General features: G+C 39.2%; 1 protein-coding gene across 4 annotated transcripts in view; it reads left to right on the top strand.

Moving 5' to 3' along the window:
* Positions 1-18,103, top strand: part of PANK1 (pantothenate kinase 1) — a 28,838-nt gene extending 10,735 nt beyond the window's left edge. For 2 of the 4 annotated variants that reach the window (XM_049809612.1, XM_049809614.1), the window contains exons 3-7: positions 7,822-8,075; positions 10,352-10,528; positions 10,927-11,050; positions 15,826-15,951; positions 16,581-18,103. In XM_049809612.1, the coding sequence (XP_049665569.1) occupies positions 7,822-8,075; positions 10,352-10,528; positions 10,927-11,050; positions 15,826-15,951; positions 16,581-16,640 (741 nt within the window). In that variant the 3' untranslated portion in view covers positions 16,641-18,103. The remainder of the gene's footprint in view (positions 1-7,821; positions 8,076-10,351; positions 10,529-10,926; positions 11,051-15,825; positions 15,952-16,580) is intronic. The other 2 variants (XM_049809613.1, XM_049809615.1) reach the window with 1 other exon arrangement.
* The last annotated feature ends 5,999 nt before the right edge of the window (positions 18,104-24,102 follow it).

The following is a 24,102-nucleotide window of genomic DNA, read 5'->3' as shown; positions in this document are numbered from 1 at the left end:
TGTAAGAAATCAATGTGAATTCCAGCTGTTATACTGTTGTGCAATTGTTTTCAGTAAATGTTGGACATAGAAACAGCTAGTCTAATGAAGGACTATCAAGTTTCTGCATTGCTGTAGTAGTCCATTACTAGTACCAGACTTCTTGTCCTTTAGGCTGATTTCAAGTCCCTTACGTGTTACAATCTACTGATGATTGAGTCCTCAAAAGTTTTAGTTTGTCTCGCATTGTGTAAGGAAGTTGACACCACAGTAGGAGGTGAATTCTAGTGCTAGCCAATGTTGCCTCAGTTCAGGTTTTCGAGCGTCTTTCCATGTGTCCAGGGGATGATTCAGGTCACATTCTCTAGTGACAATGGGAGGTCACTTTGAGACTTTATGAAGAGGCCAGCTATCCCTTTGGAATGGTCCGTCTTCCCAAATTCATCTCTCCTGCATAGTGTAATAGCAGCTAGAGTTGCTTACTTAATAAGGAAATTCCTGTCCCTTGCTCCTACAGCTGTGGAATTGAACTGGAAGTTACCTGCTGGCTATAACAGCTAGGCATTTTTCTTCATAGCTTTGGCTTTAATCTGGTGTAAATATGCAATTTACAGTGAGGGACCAGTCTCTGTCATCTCAGTTGCAATATAGTCGATGTAGCACTGGAAGCCACAGTTGAAGTTCGGGCTGTTTTGCTAGGTATTGTACGAAAATATGAGGTCACATAGCAAATTACTGGTGGACTTGGGCATGAAATCCCACATCTCTGCAGCGTTAGTTAACATTCTGTGTGCTGCAAGACTTGTAGGTAGTTTAAGAAAAACACTTTAAAGGCTCGCTGGGGTGTTTTATAGCATAGAGCAATCGGTGAAGTGCACTCACACCTAAGTGTGCATTGGATATCTAACAGCTGTCCAGTACCACACCTTCCTTTATAGCAAGTGTTTCTTGGCTCAAACTGTAATAATATCCATAGAGTACTACAGAAGCAAAATACTCTCCATTACATGAAGATTTGCTTGTTTAATCTCTCTCAAAGGGCTGAGTGTCCTGTGTACTGGTACTTAAATTGTCACACTTCATTAGCCACTGTAACAGCAGCTGGCTATCTCAGTGTGTTCTGCTGACTGTAAATTGACATTGGACAACAGCTTCAGGATCGCTTTCTCAAAGCATTGAAATGTCTGTTTCAAATATTTGATCACTCTAATGCACCTGTAGAAGTAGAGAACATGTGCCAAGTCTAATATACTGCTGTTGCAGGATTCAATATTGTGTAATGCCTTATATGGAGGAGGCTTTAAATGTTCTGTTTCTGTAACTTAGAAGCAATGTGGAAAACCTCAAGGAGTTTTGTGAATGTTGTTAATTTCATCAAAAAATCTGGCTAAATTCTAGGAAAATTATGAAACTGATATAGGTAACGTGCTTTTGTTCTGGCCCTTTATTTCCCTGTGTACATGCTTTTAAGTTATTTGTCTTTCATGGCATTTCTAAATGCTTACGGGACTCTCAGGATTGCATAGATTTGGGACAAAAGATCCAACATACTGCAACACAGCATTCAAATGCCAGAGAAGGAATCCTAAGATTACAGCAGCTTTTTCTCCCTAAAATAGACGAGCAAAAACCCTGTTGTTACTTGCCTGTTCCAGTGTCTTACTTCTGATCCCTAAATGAGTTAAATAGCTTTGATCTAGACATCTCTGCTTTTTAAAATAAAATTGTGAAGCATCCTCTGTTTGTCTTAAGCCTGTATTCTGTGCCATAGAAAGGAACTAAATCTGCAAAGCTAGCTAGGTTTAGCTATCTGACCTCCCTCTTGTGATCCACAGTGGATCCACAGGAGAAGACCTGGAGAAGTCTCAATGGACTGCTTGGTGACTGCCAGCAATAACGATCAGTAGCCTGGCAAAATCATTTGATTCATTCTTAAGATCTGAATGCTTCCTCTAGAAGTAGGAAAACTGACTCTATTCATTAAACTAGACCACAGAAATAATTTTAGCAACCATATGGTTATACTTAATGTTTGTTGAAGGGCATCAGTAAGTAATTCACTAAAAAGACTGTTTCCAGGTTAGGGTGTTTCTTCTTGGTTTTGTTTTTTGTTTGGGTTTCCCTCCTCCCCACACCTTTCTGAATGACTGGTCTTTACAGCTGGCTGGCTTTATTTTCAGGTAACGGTGGTGTTAAGGCATGGATGAAACTGTCACCTAATTCTGATAATCCTCCCTCCTTTCCCCAACTATGTACTGTCACCTCACATATTCTGTAAATGTTCAAGTAATGTCATTTCAGTAAAAGTAAGGAGTATGTACCTGTGTGTACCAGTAATATAAATCTCTTCATACTCTGCGACTCCTCCGTGATAGCACATGCACATTACTTGCACAGAATTAGGCTGTTAACGTAATGAGGAATAAATTCTTAGGCTGTCACTCAGTTTTGTAAAGCAACTCAAATGTAAAGGATACATGGAAGATGAGGGAAGAAAGGACTGTTCATACTTTTGTCTAAAACCTGCTCTATTACAAAATTCTTGTTGATTGCAGTGGCTCAAAGGTGGGATTTTTGTATTCCTTTTCTGAACAGACACATACAAAACCTGATTTATCTTCATGGAAATTCTACTGCTGGCTGCAGTGGAAGCAGGGCGTGGGCCAAAACCCAATCACTTAATAAAGAACATTTGGGGCAGGAAAGGAAGGAAATCTGTTACCAACACAAACTCAGGCCTTGACCTTCCCCATAATGTGTAAGAAAAAAGCTTTAAGAGTAAGCTTGCTGTTGGAGAGTGATTTCCTTGTGCCAGATATTAGCTGATTCTAATGCTTTACTTTGTGGTATGAACCAAATGCCTGTGGATGACTTGTAGACTGTATTTATCTTAAAACAAATAAACTCACTGTCCTGTGTTGTAGGATGAGTAAGCAGTGTAACTCTGGCTTAGTGTAAGACACTCAAAAATCTTGTTGCACCTCACTTGCTTGAGGAGGCTGGACACTGCTGCTCAGGCCATAGGTGCTGGGCTGGAGTTGAAAGTGACATCCAGAGAATGGATGAAGTAACCATGGTACCTTCTGTTACCACCACTGCAAGAAGGTAGGAGATTCTTCAGAGGGAATGAGGAGAAGCCATGTGCATCTCTTTTCTGTCAAGAGAAGGAAGAGATCCTTAGAGCTAGCTGGGCAAGAGGGCTGATCCTCTGCAGAGGATCCCAGACAAGTGCTTTTTTTTGCCCAAAACTGGTGCAGAGTCTGTCTTCTCTTATGGCTCAGCAAATGTTGGGCTTACCCTTTATTTGCATTAGACTGTCTTGTCTGAATGCGAGTAGATATTTCTCAGCCTTAGGGTGTGGAACGAGCTGGCGGCAGTACCTCATCTGAGCTCAAAAAGAAACAGGGTGGGGGGTTGAGGTGAAGACAGTCAAAATATAAAGGAAGCAAAGTATATCTTTATGAAAGTGGAGGAGAGGTAATGGGAGGGAGATGGAAGGAAAAGCTAGACCATAAGCTATTATAAGAAATAAAAACTGGAGCAATGCCCAGAAGGCATATGAAAGCCAGAGTGATATAGTAAATGAGGCTGCTGTAATTGGTAATTAAAAACGTGCAAGGCATTGTGTTCCTAATGGCTTCTTACAGAAAAAAATTTGTATTTCTGATTGAAAGTCCAAGAGACAGATGAACTCATAACTGCATCTAGTTTTGGACGTTCCTGTGCTCACCAGAACTTGGTAACAGTGTGAAAATTCAAATTGAGTGAAAACTTTCATGAGTTGGAGCTTCATTGGAAAGATGTCTGCACACCAGTGTTGATCCATTAGGCTTCAACCCTGCAGCATATGTCACAGCTGCCCTCAGCTCACTTCTAGAGGACTGGGCTCTTTCATGTTTTCCTTGCACAGGTGGAAATATTTACTCTCCAGTAAAGAAACAAATGTTGACTGAAGTCTTTGACTTCTGTGCTTCTGTATTTCAAAGCAGCAAGTTGGTACCACTTTTTATTCCTTTTATACTGTCTGGTACGTGAATACAGCTAAAAATTGTTTGACATTATTCATATTATTTAAAAAAAACCCAAACCTAAACTCGAACAGACAGTACCATTTTCCAGCACTTCCTCCAACTGTACACTAAGAAGTGGGATTTCATTCTCTTTAGAATAGCATCTGTACGCAGTAACAACAGACCTTTTGTGTATCCTTGAAATCAGCTGGGTTTCAGGAGTTTGTTGCTAAGATGTGAACAGTCATGGGGAAGTGTTCACTACTTCCTTGCTGTGTTGCACCTGCTTGTAAACATGGTTAAAGTCCTGAGTCCCTCCTTTTGATGGTCCTGAAGAATTGCATGAAGTCCAAAGTATTTTGTTTCCTTGCCTCCCCTGGTCTTTAATAAACAGTCTGAAATTAAGAGGAATTTCTACAGTCTGGCTATAATGCAGAAAAATTGTTCTTTTAAAACATGTACATATGGTTTCCTTGTAATCATCATAAATTTTCCCTCCAGGGTCCTGTATGCTACTTTGTTCTGCAGTTCTTCGTCTCGTAGCGCAACTTTCTGACATAAAACTTTTCTAGAGAGGCACTGTGCTGAATATAGTTACAGGAGAGCAGAGCAGGATAAGTTGACCATTATGCTGTCTGCCCTCACATTAGGGATTGTAAAGGGCTGGAAAATATCTGCAAGTGCATTTTGTAAGAATTTGTAGGAAAAATGTCCAATTAAAATGTTCTGCTACACACAGCTCCTGTTTTTGTTTTGCATTTTTTGCACATAAACTTCAGTTCCTGCAAGGAGAAAGTGGTTTGAACAGCTGAAAGATGAGGACAAGTAGAGTGTGGTAGGTCAGGTGATGGCACCAGAAAAAAAAAGTTTGCCTACTCATACATTAGTTATGATGTTTACAGACACATCTATTTTGTGGTGCAGTTTTGCTACTTGAGTGTATGCGAGCAAAGAAATTAATAGAAAAAAGGCAGATTTCTATATGCAGGGAAAGGGACCGGGAATTGTGAACCTGGCTGTATCATGGTTTCTTGAACAGGACTGGATTACTACATTTCTTGCAACTGTCCCTAATTTGTGTTTAGAAACAAGAACAGTAGTGGCTCACAGGGCTGTTTGGAGCCTCAGAGGTCTGGTGGCTGCAGAGCTCGTGGTTCTCTGAATGAAGGCGGATGGACGTGGAATACTGATGCCAGTCTTGCTCCTTCCAAAAATGAAAACCAGACTGCTGCAACAACACAGGAAAATAGTTTTTCAGTCTGCTATGAATATCAGACATGAAAGAAAGCAGTAATAGGGCTTTTCTGCTTACAGTATATCAACTGTTAAATATAGCACAGAGCTATAAAAAGCAGAACAAATTCTAGTATTTCTTTTATATGTGGAGGGCTGGACCTAATAACATTTGTATGCTTAGTGCTTGAAAAAGAAGCTTTGATTAGTTTCTTTTGTTCTGTCCTTATAAAATTGGTGGGCTGACTGGTGAGTTTGTAGAAACAAGGGTTTTGTTTGTGTGTTTGCACTGATGCCAGAAGTGTTACACTCTTAGATTTATGTTGCTTGTTTGTGTCTTGTAAGGTCTCTCACTGATGCTTACCTATTTATAAAAAGTGTAACATGGATAAGACAAAAGCAGCTTGTGGCTGGGTGCTTGGCTTATGGGAGAACAGAGGTTTTGACAGTAGGGGCCATAAATCTACTAATGACTTATCTCTGTATAGAAGGCTGTTGGTTCATAGCATGTTTGTGCATGCTGTATGTGTATTAGATTGTCTTTGGTCATGCTGCATCTAGCTTATACAGTACAATGAGGAAACTGAGACTGTACAGCACATAACCTAGAGAAAGATAATGGTTAGTATAGAATCTTTCCTTATTTTGACTAGCTGTGTGCAACAGTAGTTGGGTTTTAACAAAAAAAAAAATAATTCTCTAACAAGTGATGACTTAGTGGGCTCCATACAATGTCTATTGTGAGAAAGAGTGCATGAAGCATTTATTATGTTAATGCCTTGTATTGTATATCTCTTGATTGGAGCTTTTCCTCTCAGTCTAATAGCAAGAAATTGCTGAAATCCAAGATACTTGCAAAGTAGCCTTAAGATTTTTGTAACATTTCTTTAAAAACCTTTTCTCCCGATTTGTGTTTATTCTTTTTATTTGCTGGCTAAATGGTTCAAGTCTTTTATGCTGCATTTCTGTAATTGTAATTTGTATAGCCATGTGGTAACCAAGAAAAAAATATGAAGGGATTGCAAAAGTTACAGGAAAAAATACTGAAATAAGAAGAAATTATCTCCACCTGTCTCTATTGTCCTATGAATAACTGGAGCTATATTGAGGTCTTTGAGACTGCTGGTTTGGGGTTTTTTTGGTCTAATTTCTTTTCTGTGGTTCCAGGATTTGAGGAGTAGCAAGTATAACAAAAGGGCAGATCCAAAGAGTAGAATGGCTTTCAGTTAAGGCAAGTTAGAGCTATGTACAAGTACAGAAAAAACTTAAGGGGAGAGATTTAAATAGCTCAAAAGAATGTAACCTATTGACTGTGCCTGTTCCACAGAAATATCTCTCCTCTTTATAGTGACTTAATATAGCTTCCAGAATTAAAAATAGGAGGTAGGTAACCTCATAAATCTTCCCCATTAGCTGTTATATAAACATCCTGCAACATGCAAATGTTTGAGAACCAGCCCTGTGCTGTATAACTCCCTTTTGTTCCTAATACCCTGTTGTTTTTTCTGCTAGAAAATGGAGTTAAGTAAGACCTACTTTGCAGGTGTGAGGACGCAAATGACCTCAGGGTTTGGACAGACAAGTTTACTATTTTTTCTCCCTCTTTTCTTCCTGACGCAAGTCTAAGCTCAATGTCATCTGGAAAGGATACTTTCTACAGATTGTCACTGTATCCTATTTTGAGAAAGGGATGTGATTTCTAGTTTTAGTAAACAGAATGCTATGGCAAGTAGACATGTCTGTTTAAGTACAGTCATGGGTGACCTGTGAGATCTCAGAGGGAGTGTCCTTTCTAAGCTCTTATAATTGTTTTTCTGCCTTCTGTTACAGTTATATTTTTATGAACATTTTGCTGGGGGCATGGGCCTGACAATAGTTTTGTTTAGTTTTTTATATTGTTTTTCACCAAACATTGGGTATACCCTGTTTTTCATGAGGCATTTTAAAGTGCTTATGGTAATTTAAAGAAATAGTGCTCTCATATTACTGGTGACTTATACAAAAAAAAAAAAGGCAAATCTTTTAAGCATAATCCACTGCATAGTTAATGAATATTAACATAAGCATGTGCACTTTGTAAGGCTTTAACTGTCTTGTTCTTTAACTGAAGTTTCTTGGATCTTAACGCTTCTATTGAATATTTCATTAAACTGCTGGGAAATGTAGTTGGATGATGAGTTAAAGTACTTTGCATCCTGAGGAATGCTGCTGTGCAGGCATGTGTCAGATACTGTCCAAAAGCTGCAGAATGCAGCTCCTCTTGGGATGGGGATGAGTGGAAAGATATTTACTGCTTCAGAATACTGAGGCGGGGGGGGGGGAGGGATGTTTCCTGCTTGCAGAGCAAGGAATATCTCAAAGGCGGAGGAACTAAACAACATTACTGCGCAGCACATCACTGTTTTGGGAGGTACCTGTTGTCAGGCAGATAGCAAACTTTTCATTTCGGACTTCAGGCTTAGACAGGTCTTTGTACTGTTTAAATAGCATAATGTGTTACTAGTAAAGTGATCAAAGTGCTTCAGCGGAGCCTTTTGTCCTTCTCAGTGTTATATTATACTAGGAAATGTTTGTTTATTAATTTCTTGTTGTTTTCCAGATTGCTGATCTACAACTCCATAAACTGGATGAATTGGACTGTTTGATTCAGGGCCTCCTTTATGTTGATTCTGTTGGTTTCAATGGCCAGCCAGAGTGCTATTATTTTGAAAATCCTACAGATCCTGAACAGTGCCAGAAAAAGCCTTATTGCCTTGATAATCCATATCCTATGCTGCTGGTTAACATAGGCTCAGGGGTCAGCATCCTAGCTGTGTATTCTAAGGACAACTATAAGAGAGTCACAGGATCCAGGTAAAATTAATTCTATGTTCTTTTAATTCTATTTTCTTTTCTCCTTAATAATTGAACAGATAGAACCAGACAGCATGACTAGTAGGTGCAGCTCCAAATTGTGCTTGTCTTCCCATTTCTCTTAAAAGCCCACCAGTAGCAAGGCTGGAAATATCCTAGGATTCCTTCAGAGATGGTATCTACATCAGGGAAATCATTGATCCGTTCAACTTTAGAGTTGCCTTAGTCTCTTCTTGGTGTTCTTACTTCCTGTCTCTTGCTGTGAATTACCAAAATAAAGCTGTTCTAGTAAATGAATCTTTTCTCCCCTGCTTTGATCCCCCAGAACAGTCAGAGCAGTGAAATAAAAACGCTTGGGCTAAACAAAAAGTTCTTGCTTAGTAGTTAGGATGTGTCCAGGATATAGGAAGACTTTGTAGAATTACTTGCTACGACTGGATTTTGGCAGAGGTATATCTCACTGGATATCTTGTTCCCTTACTGATTGCACTAGTCTTTGGACCATGCTGGTAAATTAAGGAATGCCAGTGTGTAAAGACTAGAATCTGATTGTATTCTTATTTTGTCCTCGGTGATTTCAGCCTGGGTCATCCAGTGCTCTCTGAAATGATTTGTAGGGTATAGCTGGGTTGAAATGGTCTCTGGCCCATGTTCAGCAAGAGATTTAGATGCAACTTCTCTGTTTAGGAATTCAGGAGTTCAGTAGTGTAGATGCAGAATTTTGTTCTCAAGACCAAAAAAACAGCCTAAGGCACGTTTAAATTTACTCTGTAGATGTGGCAACAGTGCTTATTTATAGGAAACCACTTTAGTTACAAATGTGTCTATCCAGACTAGTAGTAAAAGTACTGATAAATCTGTCCCACTTTTTCCTCTTACATGCAAACTAAATTGGGATCCTTCATTTTTAGTAAATACTGTAACCTTAAATTCAAACAAACCGCCAAAACAGAAACCTAAAAAAAATCTGTTTTCAAAATAACAACCAAAGAAGCTTTTTGGTTTTGCTATAGTCGCTTCCAAAGCTGCATTCTGTTCTTCAGCGCATGGTACATATTAATAAAGTTTCTCCTGTATACTGTACATGACTGCATATGTGTCTTCTGTTGCCTTGTCTAGGGCCTATCTTTGCCACAAGGGTAGCCATGAGCCATTTGTCTGTATACAATACAGATGAACACAAGTTGAATGGAAGAGGTATTGGTTTTCTTGTAATTCTAGTTGTTTTTCAAGCATAGATCTTGATACCTGTAGGTGTGCTTCTGATCATCCTCTCCACTATGAAAGGAAAAACATGACTGCAGTTGGGTTGCTGACTTGTTGTAGATGATGAAATCAATATTGTCTCGTGGCTGGTGTGCAGGGAGGGCTTGCTACTGTTCAGATACTGAATATATTGTACTGCTACTAGATGTGTTCTGAAAAACTTGCCTAATAATCTGAAAGCACCGATTGAATGGTGTTCCTGTGTGACCTCCTGTGCTTCTTTGTGAAGTGCAAGTGTGGTGTCTCACCGATCCTCCTGTTTACAGTTCCTCCAGTCAGTGTGAGTGCAATCAGTGCAAATAAGCTTTCTCAAGGGTTAAGAAAGAATGAGGAAGGATGTAGAGGTTAGTAAGTTGCAGTTCATGTCTGTTAAGACTGAAGAGTCCAAAGTAAATGTTAATGAGATGAGTTAGCAACCTGTTATGCACAATCAAATACTCCCTGCTAAATTTATGTAGTCAGTAAATATTGTACTTGAACCTGTGCAAGATATTAAAGTGACTGCTCCTTGCTCAGAGTTCTTTGGAGGGCTGAGACATTCAGGGCTTTCTTTGAACGGGAACCAACCAGACTGCTTCCTGCCATTGGCTAGGGGGGCAGGATCTGTCTTGGATGCCTGCCCCTGCAGGGATTTTTAGCTTTGATCACTGTTTATTCTTTCATCACTGACTTAAGTGATCTGTTGGCTAATTATTCTTGCACAAGAAAAATTTGCTAGAGTGCTACAAATAGCAAACTGACATCTGCAGTGTTGGATTGGACCTTGTTCTCAGCTAACCCTTTATTCAGCATCGTTTCTCCTATTTAAATGTTAAGGACTTAAGAGCAGTTCAGTTAAAATCACACTGGATGACATTTGTGTTAAATAGAAACTCAATTTAGGGTGTCTTCAAAAGGGAGCAGTTGCAAGATGCTGTTGGTAGCTGTGTAGACCATGTTGAAAACAGAAGTCAAGAGCTGTGGTAAAAGCTGGTTCAAGGTGCTGGTCTGAAGGAACTGTGCTTTTCTAGTCTTGGAGGAGGAACATTCCTGGGCCTGTGCTGTCTACTGACTGGCTGCGAGACGTTTGAAGAAGCACTAGAAATGGCTGCAAAAGGAGACAGCACTAATGTGGATAAGCTGGTGAAAGATATTTACGGAGGAGACTATGAGCGGTTTGGCCTTCAAGGGTCTGCTGTAGCCTCAAGGTACATGTTAATTGAGCTGGTTTTAAGGAGTTCTTTGGGAAACTTACTGTGCATGCTGAACTGAGTGCGTAATCCCTGGACTATGCACTATGTACATGTGGAAATGTCACTCTGAATGTATCATGTAGTTTGTCCTTAGATCTCTCACTTGCTCTTTTTTTTTTTTAAACAGGTATAAGCAATGCTTGATGTAGATTGCTTCCATTTAAATTACAGTTATTTTAGAAGTGTCTTTGCTTATTGTTCTGCCTTTCTAATGAGATCCCTTTTCACATTTCAAATCTGTCTCAAATCAATGGATATCAAATCCAAGCAAAGCTTATTAAATGGTATAATTTCTAAGGGCTTTTAGCATTCCTAAATAACTTGTATTAAAAGGATTAATCTTCCTCACACAGCTTTGGACATATGATGAGTAAAGAAAAGAGAGATTCCATCAGTAAAGAGGACTTGGCCAGAGCTACTTTGGTCACCATCACCAACAACATAGGTTCAATTGCTCGCATGTGTGCATTGAATGAGGTAAGATAGCATATTTACTATGAGCTTAAGACCTTTAGAAACAAAATAGTAAGTGTAAATTGCTGGTATAGTAGGTGTGTAACTGACCCTGGTAAATATGCGTATATTTAATGTGATATCCTAACTCTTGTTATTAGTGTTATGTGTGCTTTGATGCAAAGTATAAGGTACTTTGAGCTTCAAAGTTAGGTAAGAGGGGAGAAGAGCCGACTGTAAAGACCTCCTTGAACTATTGATGCCTAGAGCTGTTCAGTTACTCTCAAGCTGTAATACATAGATATTAGCACCTTTGTAATCCAAATTAATACTCTCAGTTACCTTGTGGTTATTAACAGATCTTACTATACCATGATGGATTATTTTTTTAATAGTATTTTGTTTGGCTTGTTTCCATAGCATGATGGGTTTGAATTGCATATTGGGTTAAATGCTTTGATAGATATAAGATCCCTTGTATTGGATCAGAAAGAAGAAAAATATAGTACCTTCTCCTGCTTCAAACCTAGCATCTGCTTGTTACATTGTTTTCTTTAGGCATGATAACTATGGATGGATTGTTCCACTCAAACACCTTTCCAGGTTCCAGCAGTTTAAAAATAAATAAATAAATAAAAACCCAAACATTTAGGCACTTGTTTTCAGCTGCAAATTGCATCCTTTACTATTAAGTGGTAACTAATCTTTTATCTGCTCTCAATGATTTTATCTAATCTTTTTTTAATACATAGATGTTTTTAGCTCCACAGCGTTCTGTGGTTAGAAGGAAGTGCTCCTTTTTTATTTTTTTAATCAACAACTCACCCACACAGCCCACAAAAATCCAAAAAAAATACCCCAAACCCAAAAAACTCACCAAATTGCCATCTGATTACTTTATTGGATCCTATCTAGCTTTTTGCTTTATGAGAAATAGCAAATAATTCATCACTAGTGCTTTTGGTGGGTTTTGGGGTTTGGGTTTTAAAAAACCTTTATGACATCTCCCTCTTGGTCTTTCCAAGACAGAATGTCCTAATACTTAATCTCCTCTCCTACGGAAGACACTCTGTGTCTCTTTTCCACTGTTTCATTTTGTCTTATCTCCTTATGATTCTAATTTTGAGATTGAATGGTCAGATCTTCATGCAGTATTCAGAGTGTGGTTGCACAATGAATTTATGTGATGGCATATTGATAAATTTTGTGTTCTGAGTTCCTTTACTAATAATTCCCAATATTTTATTTTTATGAGCATGGAGCTCATATTTTTAAGAAACCATGCACAGTTCCTCCACAGTCTTTCTTGAGTGGTGGTGGCTAATTTGGGGCCTATCATTGTGTCTGAATACTGAAGTCTGTCTGTCTCTTCCCCCTTCCATTTGTGTCATTTCACTTTTTTAATTTAAACTTCATCCGCCATTTTATTTGTCAGTTGTTGGGTGTAAGTCTCTTCAGGATAGTTATGCTGTTCATTTTTTATTCTGACTCTCCCGAATAACTTTGTATGCCAATAAATGTTATGTTTGTTGCTAATATCCCTCTCTAGAGCACTTTGAAAATATGTTGAACAGCACAAGTCTTAGTGTATGCCCCTATCAAATGCCACTGATAACCTCCCTTCATCGTGAAAGTGGCTACAGACTGTTTTTTATTGGCAATTTGACTCTCTCAGTCAGGATGATTCTCTTTCAGTGTTCTCTCTGCTTTCAGCTTCTTTACAGTGTTGCCTTGTGGCATGGAGTTCAAGCAGCATTGTACAGGGCTATCAAAGCATGGAGAGTTGCAGCAGGGAACCACATGCGATGCATTCAGAGGAGGAAGTAGGCTACTAATGAAACTAATGCTTCTGAGTCGTTGTGAAAAAGTTCCTAACATCTTTATTTTGTGGGCAAGCTTACTTTAAAAACTGGACATGATCCCAGAATTTTGTGGAGGAATGTGGATTGATGTGTAAAGTATTCTTCATTTCACAGACAACATCAAAGTAGAATTTCTCCAACGCTTGAACTAAATTATTTTGTAGCTTTTTAGGGAATGAAAACTTCATTTAGTAGCTTTACATACTATTAAAAAAAAAATCAAACATGATATATCATTGCAAGTAAACTCATCTCCAGATAGCTTGCTCTCAGGGGAAAAAAAGTAATGCTGTCGTTCTGCTAAATAATCTAGACACCTAAATTGCCTTTGGGAGATATGGCTCTGACTCACCAAGTTTGATGAATGAAATGCCTAAATAAGAGCTTAAAAAAACAGTTGAATATGATATATTCTTTTGTGGGGTTTGTGTGTATTAAGTTAGGGTTATGGTGAAGCTCACTTTTAGGTTCTTTGACAAAATCAATTTATGCCCTGAAGCATGAGTTTTGATAAGTGGGTGTTGGGTTTTTTTTTTCAATGATTGCAGCTTTAATATTGTGTCGAAAATGACTTGCATATGTGCAGGAAAAAATGAGGCTGGGGAATAAATGAAATATTCTGTCTGCAGAACTTCAAAGCGAAGTTTGCTTGCACAAAGTTGGCAGTGGGGTAGAAAAATTCCATAGTCTGGAACCATTTGGCTACACATCATTTGAAACAGTCTGTCCTAGGCACAGCAGAACTGCATAAAGGAAACCAGTCCCTGTGGTTTATACTTTTCTTACTAGCAGAACATGTAAGTTGCATCTGAATGAGGCTTCTTGCAAAAATATGTGCAGGCTTTTTTATTGCATCTTTGATATTGATTCCCCTATTCAATTATATTGGCAAATATGTGTATATACTATATTGAAGCTATACTATAGCTTTCTACTGCAGGATAGTTGAACAATTTAGCAAGACCCCACAGGGTGAAAGAGTGCATGTCTTTTCCAGGATGTTGTAATTTGGTTAGCTTAAGTAAGCATTTCATCACCATTCCTTCATTGGTTTAAGAGTTCTGTCTTTCAGCTTTGAATATTTCAGCAGTGAACAATTTAAAAGTAAATTAGCAAGACTCTCTTAAGAGATAAAAGTAGTATTTCTTCATTTTCTGACTCCTGAAAAATGCTAAAGCTCGTTTTAGTTCAGTTCAAAAAATCTAGGAAACTTTACATCTTTAACATAGTTTTTAACCTTGTCAAGCCAAGGAATGTTGGAAAATAAAATTGATATGAAATTTGCATGTTGATACACACTCTGCTATTCTAGTAGATACAACTAGTATTTTTAGATTTAAAATTTTCAGTAATTTTCATACTTGGTGTTAGGTACTGCTTGCTTGAATTTCTGGTAACAGTAGCTTTGTGTGTATATTCAGAAAAAAATAATGTCATTAAGATGAAATTCAAATGTAGATTCTAATCAACTTGATGGTATTGCACTACAGGAAATTAATTAGTTACATGTTTGTCCATCCTTTGTCAGAAATTACTTCAGAGACAAAACTGTCTTGTCAGAGGATGCAAAGTGCTCTTCCCCATGTTTAATAGCAGCCTTTTGAAATTTGAGAAGTTCTTATTTTCAGCCACATAAGTTCCTAGGAATGAGTATGAATGCATGCTGATGTAACTGCAGAGTTTAAGGTTATAGATGACTATGAACCTGAATTGTTTAAATAAAGTTTGTCTTGATGTGTTTGGTTTGAGGACAGTCAAGACATGTAACTCAGTCATCAGAGACTGGATAAATGAATTATTGCGTCTGCCTATCAGCACTCTCCAGTACTGAGTATTCAAGTGAGGATGTTCTCTGTGGTATGTCATATGCATGGTACTGGACATGACAAAACTGCGGTCTGTAGCAAAGTAATTGCTGCAGAACCAAGTGTTGGGCTTTATAGAGCTGTATGTATCTAGTAGAGTTAATACTTGGTAATTCTAGCCTCTATGCAGATTTTTGCTGGTACTTTTCAGCAGAGAACTCTTGAAGATACATTTCTAGGGCTCCTTCAAGGCTCCTGTAAAAGCCTATGTTTCCAGGATCTGGCCTCCTACTGAAACTTCTAGACCAATTCTAGTGTATGGTGAACATCATATGGTACACTAATTCAAAATGCAGGTGCATTTTTGTGCATAATGGGCAAAACTGGGCTTGGTAAGATAGTTATGGGCATTGTTTAAGCACCAGAACTGTTGCTTACATGCACTGATGTGCACACAAGTAAGGATCGTGTGTGGCTTTCTCACTGACAGCATAGTGCTGATTGTTCAAAAATCTTAAGCTTCTGTGTGAACACTGAGTTCAAGTGAGCTTTGAAACAAAGGAATGCAGTATATGTTAAGTATCATCTTGGCCGTGTTTCGCTTGCTGCTTGAAAATGGAACCACAGTCCAGATAATACATAATGAAAGATGCTTCTTCCCATCTCTAACATAATCTTTCTCAGATACCCTTCAGAGGTTCTCCATCTGGATTGAATAATCATAGTGATCTCTGCGAAGTTGCTTCATTTAACAAGCAGGGGGAAAAGATGTCTTCAGTGCTGCCATGTCATATACAATTTAAAAAAAAACAACCCAAAACAACAAAACACACATAATTCTGTTCATGTTGGGAAGGTCCTGGACTTTTAAGCAAATAGTCACCATCTGTGACATCAGCCTCTCACTTTCTTTGGAATAAAACTTTTTTTTTTTTAGGTTTTTTTTCCCCCTTGCAACATCTCTACTTAGCAGTCAGTAACTGCAATTATTTTCTTGACTCTTGAGTCTGGAGAATTTAACTGTAACCCAAAATTCCCATTTAACTTCATAGTGGAGACAGAAGTACATGTTGAATGGGGCAAATAATGTAGCTGCATATAATTTTTGCTGGTCTGCTTTTTGATTTTACAGAACATCGACAAGGTGGTATTTGTTGGCAACTTTCTCAGAATTAATATGATTTCTATGAAGGTGCTAGCATATGCTATGGATTATTGGTCCAAGGGACAGCTGAAAGCTCTGTTTTTGGAACATGAGGTAAGGAAATACATGTTGAACTTACTTTTATTTGTAAGTATAAAAATCTTGTGGTTCTTGACTTGGTGAAGCTAAAAGGGAGAATTTCAATGCCATTGCTTTGAAGTGAATGCACAAATGAAGTTCTGCATAAACATGATTCAATTACAAATTCATTTGAGAATATCCGTTGTTAACTCCCTGACTTGATCGCTAATCTTGGGGTATTTGTTGCTAAACGTTGCAGATTTCTTGGTTTTGCTTTCTGACCCTAGTACCAACAATGTTCATTTGCGTGGTCTGGTATATAAACCTCAACTAGAATTAATTTTTGTAAGCATAATTTTGAGGTGACTGTCAGATGGATGTGTTCATAATGGGAACTGCCCTGCCTCAATACAGCCTCATTATAATGGTTCTGTAATTTCTTCTTTTTTGACAATTTTGAGAACTGTGTAAGATTTCTCCTGGTGTAAGGCCCTTTCTTGGACCTAAACAAGATCATATTAAATCATAATTCAGATACAGCAAATACTTGGCACAGCAGGGCTGATCTTAATTGCCTTAACAGAACTGAAGACTTTACATGTTCATGCTTGTCTTACTTTGGAATTTGATTGGGGTTTTTTTTGCTTTTGACTTGTTTAAAGGGTTATTTTGGAGCTGTTGGGGCTCTTTTAGAATTGCTTAAAATGACAGATGATCAGTGATGAAGCTGTCTGAAGAGATTCCTACTGCAGATGCTGCTGGATAAGAGTGAGAGCCACTACAAGGATGGAAATGAAGCCATTATGGTAGTTCTACCTGCTGGATTTGTAAATAATTTAAAATCCTTTTAGCTGATCTTTAACTTCTGGGTTTTGAGCTTATACTTCAGAATTCATACTGGGAATAACAAAAGATTTTTTTTTCTGTACACTGTATTTTTTAGGGGAAAAACGTGCAAAGCGGCCAAACATACAGATTTTATGGATTTATTTTAAAAAGTGGATACTGTTTAATGTAGGACCTGTGATATGAGGCATCTGCTTTTCTTCTGGGGTTTACTGATTAGTGTGGTAATTTTAACTTCATTTAGTAATCACTCTAGGAGATTTTTTTATCTTATTTTCATGACGTTTCATGATTTGTTCTTGGTTTCAAATGAAACTACAAAGCTGATGCGTTTTACTGTGAAAACTAGTCACTGATTTTTTTGCCTTTCCTTTCCTCATTAGATGAGACACTTTATTTAACATCCACCTGCCCCCCTCAAAAAAAACCCAACTTTACAAGCTTTCTGTGACTACACGGGTTTCTTGGCAAGGCTGCAAGTAAACTTGGTGACGGCAGGGGCTTTAAGATTGTAATTTTTCAGTAGTCATGACTTGCAGCAGGAACAGACTGCTAACTAGTTTTGCAGGACTAATTCTCCTCTATATTAAAAGTTTTAAACAAGATGTGAACTAAAATTTTAATTACTGGTTTGACACTAAAATGAAATCCTGTTTCTGTTGAAAATATCTGATCTATATGAAGAATTCTGTAGTACAGATATTATTTATGTGGTACATACTTGGCATTAGATGACAAAGGGAGGAGATTTGTTTTCACTACTTTTCTGTAGTCTGCAATTTTTAACTTAATCAAAAACGACTGATAACTACATTATTTCAAAGCCCAGTTTCTAAAATTAAAAAAATATCAGCTAATGTGTTTTCTGGTTTTAAGCTAAATGTTAACTTTCCCTCCAGGACACTAAGGTTTGAATGTTTATTCAAATACAGTATTTTCTACCTTTTTTTGATTTGTGGACCTTTCCAGATTCTTTTTTCTTCTCAGTTGAATTGAGACCCCTTTGAAATGTATGTACTTAGGTTGCTGCATAGCATGTATAAACTTGCTTTTCTTAGACACCATGAGGGCTCACAAATCAGAGGCTGAAAACCAGTCCATAAATTTTGTCTTGCAAAACTGTATGTAATGTCACATAATGTAAAGGGCTTACCAGGGGGACAGTATAAAATTCAGACACATGTATTATCCAATATATTTTTGGAAGGGGGTTTATTTCACTTTTTTATTAGTCATTAATTTCCATATCTCCCAAATGTTGAAATAAATTCATATTAACTGAAGTGTTAACTTGTCTGATGGAAATAAAGACCACTACTGTTTTGACAGTTTTAATGTATCTGTGGAGTTAATTTTGTAAAATCAATTACATGAAATACATAGCACTGTTTTGAGACACTTGACTAGGTATTTCATAGAATCATAGAATCATTTAGGTTGGAGAAGACCTTTAAGATCATCGAGTCCAACCATCAACCATGCCCATGAAACCATATCCTGAAGTACCTTGTCTATGCGCTTTTTGAATATCTCCGGGGATGGTGACTCAACCACTTCCCTGGGCAGCCTGTTCCAATGCCGGACAACCCTTTCAGTAAAGAAATTTTTCCTAATGTCCAATCTAAACCTCCCCTGGTGCAATTTTAGGCCATTTCCTCTCGTCCTACTTCCAGCCACCTGACAGAAGAGACCAGCACTCGCCTCACTACACCCCCCCTTCAGGTAGTTGTAGAGAGCGATAAGGTCTCCCCTCAGCCTCCTCTTGTCCAGACTAAACAGCCCCAGCTCCCTCAGCTGCTCCTCAGAAGACTTGTGCTCCAGGCCCCTCACCAGCTTTGTTGCCCTTCTCTGGACACACTCCAGCACCTCAAATGTCTTTCCTGTAGTGAGGGGCCCAAAACTGAACACAGCACTCAAGGTGTGGCCTCACCAGCGCCAAATACAGGGGGACAATCACCTCCCTGCTCCTGCTGGCCATGCTATTTCTGATGCAGGCCAGGATGCTGTTGGCCTTCGTGGCCACCTGGGCACACTGCTGGCTCATGTTCAGCCGGCTGTCAACCAGCATGCCCAGGTCTTTCTGTGCCGGGCAGCTTTCCAGCCACTCTTCCCCAAGCCCGTAGCGGCTGCATGGGGTTGTTGTGACCCAAGTGCAGGACCTGGCACTTGGCCTTGTTGAACCTCATACAACTGGCCTCAGCCCATCAATCCAGCCTGCCCAGATCCCTCTGCAGAGCCTTCCAACCCTCGAGGAGATCAACCCTCCCTCCCAACTTGTTGTCATCCACAAACTTGCTGAGGGTGCACTCGATCCCCTCGTCCAGGTCATTGATAAAGACATTTAACAGAACTGGCCCCAGTACTGAGCCCTGGGGAACACCACTTGTGACCTGCCGCCAGCTGGGTTTAACTCCATTTGCCACAACCCTCTGGGCTTGTCCATCCAGCCAGTTTTTCACCCAGTGAAGAGTACACTTGTCCAAGCCATGAGCTGCCACCTTCTCAAGGAGTATGCCATGAGAGACAGCGTCAAAGGCCTTGCTGAAGTCCAGGTAGACAACATCCACAGCCTTCCCCTCATCCACTAGGTGGGTCACCTGGCCATATCATTTCCATGATAATTCTTTGGTGCTTGACTTTTTTTTTACTCTTTGTTACATTGCTTGGTCTTTGAAGTTTTTTGCCTGCTTGAAGTTGACTTTTTCATACTGTAAACAACAACATGAGACAATTAGAATGTAGTTGATATTTCATGTAATATCAAGCTTGAGATAAATGAGGGTATTTCTGCTCAGTGCCTCTAATTGTTCATGAACAAAATGGAACTTTCATTAAGGTTATTTGCTAAGTTTTGCTTGCAAATAAAGATTGGTTTGTATGTGGGTTTTTTTTTTTAAGGAAGAGTTCAGTAAGAGGTACCTGCACTTCTTATGTTAAACAGTAGAGGGAAGCGTAACATCGACACTATTAATGTGTTTTGCTAAAGCGGTGGAGCTCGGGGCAATTTGTGGGCTTGGTTTGTTTCAGAGAAAGATTCCATCTTTTTCTCCCTGGTCAATTTTTGAAGGGAATTTGATATGGGAATATCTATCACTTAGGTGTTCTTGCATTCTAAGTATTTATAGTTATGTGAAGAAAGAATATAATGTTAAGTAAACAAATATGAAATAGCACTTCTTTTAAGATTAAAATCCTCTAGTCCTCAAACAAAAAAAAAAAAAAAAAGAAACCCTAGCAAGTCATTCGGGGGAGGGGGGGAAATTATATATATATATATATATATATGGACTATGCAAGACACATAAATTGAAGCTGTGTGGTTGAAGAAGGAAAGCACAATTCTGGTAGCCCTAATGTTAGCGGTAAGATTCCAGGGATTGCCAGGTAAGTTGATCACAGCAGTTCTAAGAGAAGCCCAAAATAAAATTTTAACTTCAAAATGCTGTTTTGAAATTTAAAATGATTAATAGGTAAGTTGCTGTAATTAAGTCTGGAAAAAAAATACTCTGAAGTGTATACTACACAAATGAGTACATTTGGTTGGGAAAAATATTAGCAATCTAAATTAATAGGATAGAGAGTTATGAGTAGTCACAAAGTAGGAGAAATTGGTGTAAGAGGAAAATGGTGTTGTAAGTTAAATTCTTCCTTTCCTGAGGGAGAAAAGCCTACTGCAAAAGTATTTCTTTGTTATAGTGAAATCTACGTTTTACTTTTTTTTTTTTTTCTTTTTTTTTTTTCTCTCCTTCCCCACCAGCACCATCCTATGAATCTGGTAGTACTGTAATTTGCTTCTTTACCTTTAGGCTTTGCCTGCCTTCACTAGTGCCAACTTTTCTTTTCTTCCCATGTACCTCCTTCATAATTAAGGTAACGGACAAATGATAGTGTGATTGATTTATAGCACAGTTCCAATATTTTTGCTATAAGGGAGCACTTTGGGGCTGTTCTAAGAGCATCACTGTTGTCTCGAATTTTTCTAATTGTGTTTTGTATCCAGTTGCTGTCTACAGTCAACTGGTGGGAGGGTTCTTTTCCCCACTTCATCATCCAGAGGTATCTAAAGAGTCTGAAAACAGTCTTACTCGACTACATAGATGAACCTCTACTATAACTGGTACAAGCTGGAAATTTGAGCAAGCAAAGCTCTGTTGCGCCACTATGGCAGAGTTGTATTGAGAACCTAGAAATACCCAGATCCTTGGATCTTTTTGTTTTGGGAATGGAGATGGTGAAGGAGCAGACTTCCCTAAGAAAAATCAGTGAGTTTGCAGATTTAGTATGTGTTCGAAACGCTTGTTTCTGTATAAATTGATGAGAACTCTTCAACAAGCTAGCTTCTCTTTCTGAAACATGTTAAGATAATTATTAAGGTAAGTTGGAGCAGAATGAGTGGGATTCCTTGTCCTCAATTCTGATGGTTTGTGCCAAGGTCTGCTTCTTTTGGACTCAAACATTTGTTCTTGTTGAAACACATTCTACTCTCCTCATTCTCTCCCTGCTGCTGAGAAACCCGATTTTTAATGGTTTTGACAAAAAGTCTACATCCCGTAGGAATAAGGGTCTATGGTTTAAAGCTAAGTTTTTGGCCTAAGTTATTGCAGACAAGTTGCTGCTGCTGGCTGGAGAGTGAGAGCTGACTACAATAGAGTATTTACTTGATCAGATTTGATAGAGACAACTAGCGTGGGGTGCAGGGGGGCAGTACAAGAGTCTGACTTCTAGGACAAGTGGGGTGTTTGCAGTGCATTCCAACCTCAGCAAAGCTGTCCTGGTGTTTCAGTGTTATCAGTGCTTATGTTCCCATTTGACTGTCATAAGATACTTGCAAGTGATTTTTGGCAGGACACAGCAGAATTTTAGAAATGGGAAAACCATATGGGGTTGAACTGGTGACAAAATAAACATACATGATTGTTTCCAGTCGGATGAATTCTACCGGGATCTGTTTTTAAAGTACAAGGTGTCTTTGAATTTGGGATTAAATGAAAGACAGGCTATGAAAAAGATCATGGTCTGTTTGTGTCTTGCTACCTCTTAGTACCTGGGAGGTAGAGGACGTCTGATCTTTAGGATGTCCTGGAAAATAAATGCTTGTTTAAACCTTAAAACTGAATCCAGTTTCTTATTCTTCAGGTATTACTGGTGCTGGTTGGAACTCACTAGTTGCATGATTATTAGTGTGCTTGGAGAAGAAGAGATAGATGTGCAATAAGAGTCTATTCTTCAAACCCCTCCTACCAGCTCCCCCCAAAAAATCCCAACAAAAAGAAGCAAAATAAAAATTGTGGTTCTGATTGTAAAAGTTAGGAGAACCTGTTGGCTGCCTTGGGAATTGAGATTCACCTCAAGCAAGAGAAGGTACTGGCACTTGGAGAGATGGAAGAGAAATGAGTAAGAAAAGCGGAGGCTCAGGAAGGGAAGCTTTGAGCCTGGGAAAGGGACACGGCAGCAGCATCTTTAGCGGTTTCTGGGGGTGACATGAACAAGGTGGGAAGGGCACTGCAGGGTAAGCAAGAAACTAGCTCTTTGTTAGTGCAACCAGTGAGAGATGGGTGGCAGAGGTGGGGAGGTCAGGTTAGACAAAATGGCAGGCAGCGTGTTGTCCTAATTCAGAGGTGAGGGAAGGGTGCGACTGAGTGATTGTGAGCTCAAGCAGTTAATGGTTACTACTTGGGTCGAGCATCCCTGTGTGAAGTACCCAGCGATCTGTGCTGAAGCGTTGGGTCTCTAGATGCAGATGTGCTCTCTAGTGCAGGCAATAGCCTGGTCTCAAACACTGCTTGTCTCGGTACGTGAGACACACAGTAGGGGATGTACTGGCCTCCGGATGATTTTTTTAAAAAAATTTTTTTTTGCATCAAAACCAGTTCTATCGTATTGGCAGAAGCACAGCTCTCTTCTGCTGGCCTCCAGCAATGTGCTCTTTTGTGCGCAGCTGTGCAAAGCAGCTGGCTGCAGCAAGGGGTCAGCAGCCTCCTGCAGCTTCCCCCGAGGTAAACCCCAAGCTGCTTACAAATGGCAGGGTGGTGCAGCCAGCGGAGACCCCAGAGCAGGGTGCTTTGGTCCCGCATGTTTTATTTCTAAACATCGTAGATGCAACTACAAAGCACCGAGGTAAAGGTGTGATTTAAGGCAACGGAGGAGGGCAAACAGCCTGAAATGGCATCATGTTGTACTTAAACAGCAATGTGTCACTCCCTGTTCTTAAGTGGTTTTGCTTATTTTGTTGTGGTGATCAGGGCACTTCCAGCTTCAGAAGTGTCTTTCCAAGTTGACAACTTCACTGTTTTCCAACTTTTTGGATGGATGACCCATCCATCTCTCTGCAAACTTAAAAGTTTGAGCAAACTCTTAACATTGTGTCTAGTACAAAGCAGAAGTTACCCTTTAACAAGTGTAATGATGTACCAAAGCAGCCTTGACAGTGTGTGTACAGAGTTGAGTTTACCACTGTTACAGAGATTTCCATTTATGCACATCCATGAGGACATAGCCTTGGCTAACCGTGTTACCACTTTCTCATGTAATATGTTAGAAAATTTTTTTTTTTCCCCAAGTGGCATACTTTTTTGGTTTAAATTCTTTTGTGAGAGGAACTTTCACTTGTGAGGGAATGCATATTCTCTGCTGCCTTGAAGGCATTGAGGAGAAATGCTTCGAGCAAGACAAAGCCTCATCAAGAACAGCTACTGGTTTGATGATGCAGAAGATTGTCGCAACAGAGACATCAGTGCTTCAAGCAACAGGATGGTCTGGCCACTGGTATGTTAGAGACTTGATTGGGGGTTTTTGTTGCTGTTGTTGGGAATTTTTGCGGGGTTCGTATGTGTTAGCCAATTGCACAAAATAAAATAGCTGGTCTCAGCTTTTAGGAGTTGAGTTCCCAATGGTAGGCTGGGTGGAAGTGGGGATGTGTGTGCTGGTATTGATGAGGAAGTTAATGCCTCAAGCCCATAGGAAAAACGTGCTGATCAAAATGTTATCTCCTACAAGCATTTATAACAGTTGCATCAGTTGGGAGACTGCAGTCAAAGTATTCTTGTGTAAATCAGTAAATCACTACCAACTGGTAGATGTAATACGGTGTTGAGATAGTAGTATTTTTATCTACTCTGCTGAATCTGCCTCCTCTGTCCTCCCAGTGGCATTACCCCATCGATATCCTGATTGTCGGCATACCCTTAGCCCAGCATGCAACTGAGGCAGCACAGTAAATGTGGTCTGTGAACATCTGTTTTGTGAAATGCAGTAGTATAGTGCAGGCAATGCAAATGAAGCTATGAGAAGCTTCTCCTCTGCAAAGGTTGCATATGCTTCACCTGAAGATTGAAATAA

The sequence above is a fragment of the Accipiter gentilis genome, chromosome 9 (genome assembly GCF_929443795.1).
Source record: "Accipiter gentilis chromosome 9, bAccGen1.1, whole genome shotgun sequence".
In the NCBI taxonomy this organism is placed as follows: Eukaryota; Metazoa; Chordata; class Aves; order Accipitriformes; family Accipitridae; genus Astur; species Astur gentilis.
Note: the sequence above shows the minus strand (reverse complement) of the source record. Positions and strands in the feature narration are given on the sequence as shown.